Source organism: Mastomys coucha, unplaced genomic scaffold, assembly GCF_008632895.1.
Source record: "Mastomys coucha isolate ucsf_1 unplaced genomic scaffold, UCSF_Mcou_1 pScaffold15, whole genome shotgun sequence".
NCBI lineage: Eukaryota > Metazoa > Chordata > Mammalia > Rodentia > Muridae > Mastomys > Mastomys coucha.
In genome coordinates this window covers 136,518,466-136,528,489 of record NW_022196897.1, presented here as the reverse complement: position 1 = coordinate 136,528,489, position 10,024 = coordinate 136,518,466, and the positions used below count along the sequence as shown (strand labels likewise).

General features: G+C 45.2%; 1 protein-coding gene across 2 annotated transcripts in view; it reads left to right on the top strand.

Moving 5' to 3' along the window:
* Abhd12 (abhydrolase domain containing 12) overlaps window positions 1-10,024 on the top strand; it is a 69,525-nt gene that overhangs the window by 48,524 nt on the left and 10,977 nt on the right. For both annotated transcript variants that reach the window (XM_031372203.1, XM_031372204.1), the window contains exons 3-5: window positions 4,444-4,549; window positions 6,630-6,749; window positions 9,515-9,545. In XM_031372203.1, coding sequence (XP_031228063.1) covers window positions 4,444-4,549; window positions 6,630-6,749; window positions 9,515-9,545 — 257 coding nt within the window. The remainder of the gene's footprint in view (window positions 1-4,443; window positions 4,550-6,629; window positions 6,750-9,514; window positions 9,546-10,024) is intronic.

Here is a 10,024-nt window from a genome sequence, read left to right as displayed (position 1 = left end):
TGTGAGTTGTGGGACTGGCTGCAGAGCTTGTGCCCAAGGTCTGCTCAGAACACTAACCCCGACAGACCTGAAGGAGCCGGAGTCACTGGGCTGGCTGAGTTCCTGTGTGCCTGGTCCCGCTGGACCCAATTACTCCCAGTGTTGGGACAGATGTTGGTTCCTGCTCACCTCCGATCCTGGGTGTGTCAGAGTGCCTGGGAGTGGAGATTCCTCTGGGCGTTGTGGGACTGGCTGCGGAGCTTGCACCCAAGGTCTGCTCTGGACCCCAACCCAGACAGACCAGAAGGAACCCAAGTCACTGGGCTGCTGGAGTTCCTGTGTCCTGACTTGGATCTTTATGATTTTACTAAGGGAGTCACCTTATCAGCAGAGGCAGGCCTCACAGCCCAGCACAGCTACCAGCAGCCTGAGTTCTCTTACTCCTTAGAGATCTCTAGTCACGTAAAGGCAGATTCTTTTTTTTTAATTTTTTTAAACTTATTTATTTATTATATGTAAGAATACTGTAGCTGTCTTCAGACACCCCAGAAGAGGGCACCAGATCTCATTACAGATGGTTGTGAGCCATCATGCCATCATGTGGTTGCTGGGATTTGAACTCATGACCTTCGGAAGAGCAGTCGGTGCTCTTAACTGCTGAGCCATCTCTCCAGCCCCAAGATAGACTCTTGACTACACTGCATAAAAGAATTTCAGGATGAGCCAGAGGAACACAAATATGTGAGTTTATTCTAAGTGTTTAGAAAGACAGTCATTGTATTAGTTACTTTTCTGTTGCTATGATAAAACATTGTGACTGCTGGGCAGTGGTGGCGCACGCCTTTAATCCCATTACTTGGGAGGCAGAGGCAGGCGGATTTCTGAGTTCGAGGCCAGCCTGGTCTATAGAGTGAGTTCCAGGACAGCCAGGGCTACATAGAGAAACCCTGTCTCGAAAAAAACAAAACAAAACAAAAAACCCAAAACCAAAAAAACCCATTGTGACCAAAAGCAATTTATAGACGAAAGAGTTTATTTTAGCAATGGTTCCAGGGGGGTAAGAGTCTATCACATTGGAGACACATAAAAGCAAGCAGCAGGCATGGCAGCAGAAGCAGGCATCTGAGCCCATACCTCCAACTGTACGCACAAAGGAGAGAACAAGCTGGAAATCTGCTGACAGCAGTGATCTGATTCCTCCAGCAAGGCTGTACCACCCCACCCTACTCTGCCACACCTGTGCCCCAGCACCACCGCAAACTGGGAACCAAGTCTTCAAATACATGAACCTACAGTGGACATTTCTCTTTCAAGTTACCATAGTCATATAGAAAAAAGGATAGTAGACAATAATACCACACGTGTCTAGGTTTCTTAAGAGATGCTAAGGTCATCAGGTCAGTAAGGTGGCTCAGCAGGTAAAAGCACACAAGCCTGATGACCTAAGTTTAATCCCCAGGGCCATAGTAGAATGAGAGAACTGACTTCCACAAGTTGTCCTCTGATTTCCACCTTCTTTCCACTGTGCATGCATGAATACCTGTACTCATACACATATGGTGCAATAATAAACTTTTAAAAAGAAAGATGCTTAAGCGTCTTTACAATGACTATGTATAATCCTATGGTAACTTACAACAAGGTTTAAAGACTAAACAAACTTAAATGCAAAAAAAGCCTAGGTGAAATTTAAAGACTAGGTAAAAATATATGAGCTGGTTTACTTATTCTTAAAGAATTTGCCCTGTGAATGAAATTGTAAAGTGGCCTTATAATGTGCATTGTTTATTTAGGGAAGAGAAGGAGTGCTGATGTTCTTACAGATGTTCATGTCCTAAGTAAGCACAGCCCATTTGCTGTTTTTAACATGCCTGTTGGAGATGGCTTCAGGAAGATCAGGAAGACACATATCTCTGTAGGCAGTTTTGGATCTATCGGTTATGTTAAAGTTTCACACACACACACACACACACACACACACACACACACACACACACACACCAGTCAGCAACAAAGGCAAACTGGATGCCAGTCAAAGGCTTCTCTGCTTCTCTTCCTCCTTAAGTCCTTTTATTTTTTTTCCTCTTTCCTCTTTATAACCTATTTTAGCATCACCTGCAAATAAAGCCACAGCTTTCAGGTTTCAGAAGTGTGTGGTAAGGTCATAGAGGGAAGCATGGGATTGGCATCAGCAGCACAGGAAGTATGTGGTAAGGTCATAGAGGGAAGCATGGGATTGGCATCGGCAGCACAGGAAGTAGACTTCTTTCTGGTCAGAGCCTTCATGTCCCACTGTTACCTTAGCTCTCTGATGGGTGGCTATAGCAAGAAAAGACCTGGCATTTCTATCTTCCTTTCTGTGCTACCACCGTCCTCAGGTCAGGTTCTGTTCAGCCCTCATACAGAACTACTGATCCTCTGTGGAGCTGATCTCCTGACCCTGTGGATCTTCCAGCAACTCTAGTACCAATAACACCTGCTTCTCCTGGTGTTCAGGGAGTAGCCGGTGCTAGCTCCTTTCTGCTTGTAAGCTGGAGCCCCAGTGTATTCCGGAGCCTTGCTTGTATTCTTTGCTTGGTCTCATTTCTATATTCCAGAGGACTCCCAGGTTTCCAGTAACACTGATGTCAAGATAAAATCTGATAAAATCTGAATGCTTTAATATGACTGTGCCCATTGCTGACAGGTCTACAGACTGGGTGACTTAAACAAAAACGTTTTCACAGTCCTAGAGGTGAAAGCCTAAGATCTAAGTGCCGGTAGCCTCTGGAGCACCATAGAGTTCATCCTTTCTTCCTCTTCTCTCTTGCCTCCCTTCCTTCTGTATAGGAATGGAACTCCAGGGCCTACTGCATAGTGGGCAAGCACTCCACCATCTCCTGTGTATTTCATCAGCTGGCAGTGGCCCCGCAGTCTTTGATATGCTTGTAGAATCCTCACTCCTTCTACTCACAATCTTCACGTGGTCTCCCTATTTAGAAGTATGCTAGTCGTGGTGGGTTAGAGGTTACTCTGGTGACCTCATTTAAGATTTGGGGGGGAGGATATAATTCAGCATGTAACAGAAACTTGAGAGGAGCTTTAAAACTTCATCTTGCTTTCTCAGGAGAATGTGTATTAGGAAGGTGGTGATTGGAATTGCTGTCCTGTGGAGAATTCCTCTCTCATGAAGGCCTTGGGGAGATGCTCAGAGGAGTTTCTGTAGAAGGAATGTGTGTATCCCTGTGTCTTTATGAGTCAAGTGGTTCATTTATTCAGAAAGTATTCATTGAGGCCAAGTGACATTGAAGGACATGAGTTAGATCTACTATATGATTTATGAAGTTAGTTTTGAAACTCACCCTCTTCACAAACAGCAAAACAACAAAAAAGCTGTCAGTGGATTTCATCTAGAGAGCATGGTCACCCAGAAGTCAGGGCCATGATGCTCTTTATCACTGTCCCCATGGTGAGGATAAATTACATCTTGGGGCTTATGCTTTGCTGGTGTATTCAATTTAAAATTTTCATTTTCCCATTAAATTTTTCTCCAAAAGTTGTTTGCCATAGCAGTAAAGCACAGTGTTATATAAGGAAAAAAATTACCACTCTCTGCGCACTCACCCTTGGCATGTGTCTTCTGTGTTCCCTCTCCCAGTCACACGTGGTGTGGTTACCAGTGTTGGTGTCCTTTGCTTGTGTTTGCAGTAACAGTGGGGCAGGGTTCTTCTCCATTACCCTGTCCTGCATGTTTCCTGTTCTGACGTTTCCATGATCTCCTATTGCTTAGCATATCAACTACATACCGTTTATCCAGTTATGGCCCTGCAGGCAGATGAAGGTTAACTGTAAGGCTGTGTATAGTGCCTTGAGTTCACTGTGAATAAGGTTCTAGATTTCACCCATTTTGCTGTCTTTTCTGGGTTAAACGATGGTGCCAGAAACTTGAGAAGCTCTGTGCCTCCTGTACTCCAGTCATCTTACCCGTTATTCCTTAAGCAGTGCCTCTGGCAGCTCCCTGGACCCAGTCTCAGCTGTGGCTTAGCTGAGCCCCTTTGCAGGGTTTTCTCCCCTATGTCCCAGCCTATCTTTTGTGCCAGCTTATCCTGTTAAAGACCTTCCCTTCTCTTGCTGCAGTATCCCACTTGAATAAACTTCCAGGTTCCAGGCTCCACTCTAGCTATGCCCTTACTGCAGTGTTTTCAAGCTGTTTTCAGTGTTTCTTAGCTTTACCCCTTCCCTGAAGTGTTCCTCTCATGTGGCAAAATCCTGACAGAAAAGCACTTAGTGCTGTTGGGAGTCTTCACCTATGCTGTGGAGATAGGGTGTGTATTTGTCAATACATGGATTGTGAGGGTATATGTGTTGTAGTGGGGTGTGTGCTTTGTGTGCTCAACTGTGTTTGTGAATGCATGGGTGAGCAGAAATGTTTCTTTGTGTCTTTCCTCTCTGTTAACCTTGACTTCATCTCTTTGTCCCCTACAGTGAGGGTTCCCTATTTCATTGACTTAAAAAAACCACAGGATCAAGGTTTGAATCATACCTGCAATTACTACCTCCAGCCAGAGGATGAAGTGACTATTGGAGTCTGGTGAGTGTCTTCAACCAAGGATGCAGGGTAGAGAGGCACTAGCTTCTTTAGCCTCTTCAGGAGGCTACAAGAGCTCAGCTCAGGCACTGTCCTTGACACTGGACTCGGGATACTGTTGTTTGTTTTTATCTTCATCCATTCTTAAGGCTAAGGAAGAACTCAGCTAAATTTGATCTCAGTGGTGCAGGGTGAGATGGCATCAAACTCTCTCCTGAGGTTTTTGAAATAGTAAAGGTTTTGTAACCATATTGTTTTTAGAGTCTTATTTCCAAAGGTTTTTTTTAAAACAAAAAACAAACAAACCAAACAATCTAGAGACAAAAAGAATATAAGAACACAATGAGAAATACAGACTTGAAGGTATCTTTTCAGAAATGTGAATGACTTCTGCTTGCAGCCCTTCCCAGGGGCCTATGAGAGGGATGTTTACTTTTTCCATAAATTCACACTTGACTTAAGCCCTGTGGCTTCTCTGCAGTTTCCTTGGAATTTATTTTAATGGCTTTTTGTATAAGTGGTGATTCCTAAATAACTGGGTCAAACTGAGCAGACCCGCATCAGTGTTTTCTTTTTTCTCTCAGAAGCAGCTCTGAATAACTGCCCCTTTATCTTAGCTGGGCTTATTTTTCAGTTGCCATACAGTCTCTTTCTGAAACCCACCGTGTGTGTGAGAAGTTTGTAAATGAACCCAGTAAGTAGGCTGCCAGTGTGCACGAGAGGACTTTCAGATGCTTCGGTTTACAGTCTTTGGTAAAGAGTAGAGAACAAGAAGAGAGGCTCTTGTTCTCAGCGGTAGACATTTGGAGTAGAGCCTTTTTGTCATTTTCTGGTTTGATTTAATTGAGCAGTAGTTGACCTGTGCGTGCTTTTGGAACTGTCAAGAATTTGACCTGGAGCTGTATATGGGGCTGGGTATGGGGAGAACAATTGGCCCTTAGGCAGGAGCAAGGGTCTGTCGTGTTCAGAAGTGTCGTGGTGGTGCTTAGCCAGGAAGCACTGACAGCACCTATGCACATTATTAAGTACCCAGAGAGTTAGATTGATTGCCACACAAGTCTTAAGGTAGCAGACAGCAGCTGCTGCCCTTGCCTGTCTGCCTAGACCGTTCCGTGACCTTGGGCCTTGGGAAACAGCAGGCTCTATTCCCAGCTGCCCTTACCACCATGTCTTTAGATTCTCCCACCAGCTTCTGCAAAGCCCTGAGTGCAACCCAAGGACTATTCTTGGCTATCAGCTCAGTGCCAGCTGCCCTCTACTAACAGGTTAGAGGTGTGCACACTGGGCCTTTGCCAAGATTTCCAAATGGGATAGTTTGGCTTCTAGAAGAATGTCAGCTCCAACTGTCTAAAATAGGTCTACCATCTTTGCCCCACACCCCATCAATACTATACACTGCCTAGGCTGGCTGAGAACTCCTAGCAATCTTTCTGTCACAGCCTCCCAGGCATCTGGGACTGTGACTTGTGATTGTATGGGAGTGACCATTAACACTGGCTGGAAACACAAAAATGTGATTTTCATGAGTGGATAAGAGGAATACATTAAAATAGAAAATAAGGACTTGGCTACTAGATTTCTAAAACATTTATATCATTAACATCTAGAGTAAATTTGGCTAAACTTTTTAGAGGAAAAGTAGACATCAATGAAGACCCTCCTCAGTGGCTAACAGTATTCAATTTGGCCTTTGTATATTTCTGAAGGAGAGTTTGGCCAAATAGAATAGCAATATCCAAGAGCCTGGACCAGCCTGCCTGATGGTAAACTTAACCATATATTTGTGGCTCTAGAATGCAGGAAAGTTCTGCCAGCTAATGCAGGACAGATTTCTCTCACATTTAAACAAGCTATTTGACCAGCAAGAGGCCCTTTGCTCTCTCTAAGGTGATCATCAGCTGAGCTTGCAGCTTATAGTTTCAGTTAGTTCTTTTAGAGGTGAGATAATGTGCCATCCACCCTTCTGTCCACTTGTATGTAGATGGGAGCTCTGCTGCTTTCTGTCTCCACAACCTTAATGTAGGTGCCACTGTGTGGAGAAGGGGCATCTGACTTTGCTGCCCATCTCTGCTTCTGTCTCCAGGCATACCATCCCCTCTATCTGGTGGAAGAATGCCCAAGGGAAGGACCATATGTGGTATGAGGATGCTCTGGCTTCTAACCACGCAATCGTATTATACCTGCACGGGAATGCAGGCACCAGGTAAGCCCACACAAGTGGTATGACCTCTGTAGCACTTGGCTCCTTCCTAAGCTGAAAATGTATTAGCTTAGACTATGTGAAGCAGGCCTGTGGTCTTTGTAATCAGGTTTGCTGACCTACTGCATGCAAGGAGAGCTTCTATAGAACAAAGGAAAGGTACAGTTTTTCTGGGGGGTGGGAGAATTTGGAGGCAGACCTGTGTGCTATGGACCTATGGGTCTCATCTGCCCAGAGTTCCCTGGGAGATAGTGCTGAGCAGCAGGCAGCTTTAGAAGCTGTACCTTGAATCACGTGGAAGGGGATGTGTTCTCAGAGACTAAGCTCCTCTAGCCACAGGGTGTTTCTGCTTTGGGTCAAAGGGCACTGTGTCTGCTAAAGTGTAGTTTAGGAAACACACTTCTTTAAGGAAGTGGTAGTCACTCAAGGGGTAGCCTCAGTACACCCTTGAAGAAAATACTGACTCCTTCTCGACTTCCTGTGCTTGTTACTTCTGATCTGAAGAGTGGCAGGCCAGTATGTGAGATAGCCTTGAAGTGTAGACTAGGGTAGCTATATGAAAGAGCAAGCACTCTTCCTCCTACTTCTCTTCTTCCTCCTCCTCTTCCTCTGCTCTTTTTTCTTCACACTTCTTAAAAAAGAGGCAGAGAGTACTGAAAAGTGACCAGAGGGGAAGCTAAAGGCTGAGCATGTGTGAACATGTCTGTCGTAGGCTGTCTGTGTATGTGAGCTGTCTGCTGGCAGTCTTGACACATGAACACAGTAACATCAGTATGTCCTAGTGGGCTGTTGAAAAAGTACACACTTAGTCCATGTGAGCCTTTCTGTTTTATCCCAAATGCTTCTTGTAAGTGGGTTTAAGGCCTTGAACTTCAGGCTGGCTTAAGCTGGAGCTGTTCTCCCACCTGAAAAGCCCACATTCTTTTTATACCACAGCATGCTGTTCAGAAGGGGCATAGGGAGGTGGCATTTTTGAAAGAAGAGCATTGTTTGAAAGTAACAGGGTCCCTTTTACTATGCTTCTTTGGGCTGCCTGTGAGAGAGCCTGAGGGAGCCAGAAGGGAGGCAGCCCTTCCCCAGCAGGGCAGTGTGAGAGTAGCTTCAGGGTAGACCTTTTATAGGTAGAAACAGCAAGACAAACAGTGTGTGGGTCTTTCTAGAAGGGAAGGCAGTCCTGGGTAGATATCTGCTATGGAGCTATGCAGAGGGCATTGTAGAAAGAACCCAGAAGTACCGCCCACGAGGCTGGTCTCTGTGCCAAGAGCAGAATGTCTGGCTACTGCTCTGCAGAGTTTGCACTCTGCTTTGAAGAGGGCAGGCTGCAATAGGTTTCTCTTCTGCTTTTCAAAGGCCACGGAGCTATAAACAGCTCTTGTAGCATCTTTCCACAAATTGTAGGTGGCTGTGGTACATGTTTGTGATAGTAATGTATTAAATAGAAAGGACAAAGCTTTCCTGTAGCTTTATGTCTGAAAGGAATATGGTGCTGTCAATGCTTTGCTGTGTCCTCCTGCTCCCGGAGACTGCCTATAGTGCCTGCATTCTGTCTAGTCCTGTCTACACCCCATTTCTTACGTGTTTTGGCTCACCTGCTGAGATGCTTCGCTGGCTATCCCTCCCTCTGCAAGCACAGTCGTCTGGGCAGCTCCATCAGTCTGAATAATCATAGCATTGAAGTCTCTTGAAGGCATAGCTTTCTAGCTCTCAGTGCCACTTTCTGTTTTCAGTCAGTGGAGGGAGTTTAGGGAGTTTAGGAAAGGTGTCTTCCAAAGATAGCTAAAAACATCTGGCATGATTTCCTTCGGGTCTTGAACACATTTCTTTGCATTTTTGTGCTGCAGCATATATATGTTTTACTTCTCTAACTCATTTGTGTGTTCTTGCAATGTCATTCCCACTCACCATATACCTGAAATGGCCTCAGTGCTCATTATAAAAGAAGGAAAATAGGTTTGAAGGATTAACAAATGTTCCTACTCTGCTGAGGAGCTAGCCATTCTCATACACTGAATTAACAAAGGCCTCCAGATGAGGGTCCAGCAGGTAGGTCCAGGACTCACTCTGTCTAGGTAGCGTCTACATGTGTGTATGGCATGTGAAGGGACATCAGTGTAGCCTGATGAGGGAGCACATGGAAAGGAGCTTCCATGACCAGGGGGTCCAGATAGCAAATAAGGGGCAAAATAGGAAGGTACCTAGACAAGTTCCTTGACACAGTTTCCATGCACACAGGTGGCCCTGGCCCTAGGATGCTAGAAAGGGCTGGGTAGCATGGGTAGGCAGGGTGGGAGTGTGTTGTATCTCTTGAATCTGGGGCTATTAAGTATGTGTTCCTATTGAAAAAGTATATGTGATAATTAAGAAATACCCTAAGATGCTGGAAATAAGTTCAATGCCACTTAGGTGGATCTAAAGAGTCTTGTGTCTACCACAGGCCTTTCTTTGAAATGGGCTTTGGGGTCCCAGATTTAATTTTCTTTTAAAAATGTATATGTGTGCCTATATGAGTTTATGTATACTACGTGCATGCAGGTGCCCACAAATGTCAGAGGGCATCAGATCCTTTGGAACTATAGTTACAAACAGGTGTAAGCTGCCTAATGTGGGTATTGGGAACTCAACCCAGATCCTCTGAAAGAACAGTAAGCATTCTTAACTATTGAGCCATCCCTCCAGCTCTGGGATCCCAGCCTCTTGAGGGCTTCTATGCCCTACCTTGAGCCCGAGCACTAACACTACTTACTGTTTCTCTCCTTTTTATGCTGCAGAGGAGGCGACCACCGTGTAGAGCTGTACAAGGTGAGTGCCGATGTCCCACAGGAGCAGTGCTGTTTGTGACAGGATGCTGGAGTAGAAGGAGTCACTTGAATTAGCCATTCTGAAAAGTCAGCGTTCATGGACATGCCGGAAGGTCATGCCCGCCTGATTTCCCATGCTTCTTCCATTGTGCTGCTTCTGGGGTGGGCTCCAAAACCAATGCATATACTTTGGGGATTCTGTCTCAGGTATTTGCTCATGAGATGAAAGGCATGTGACATTGTTCTCTGCAGTACAAGCAGCTCTCTTTGTCCAAGTCCACAAAGCTTTGAGTGCTGGCTAGGAGAGGGCAGAAGCACTCTGTCTTCATGAAGGTGGAGTGCTAAGTGGCTCTAAGTGACAGTGGTGTTGTGGAAGTCTCATTCATTGTTCTAGTCATACCCAAGCCAGTGTATTGTACATTGCACATGAGTAATGATTGGTTTAGGTTTTAGGGGGTTTTGGGGTTTTGCTTTTTTTTT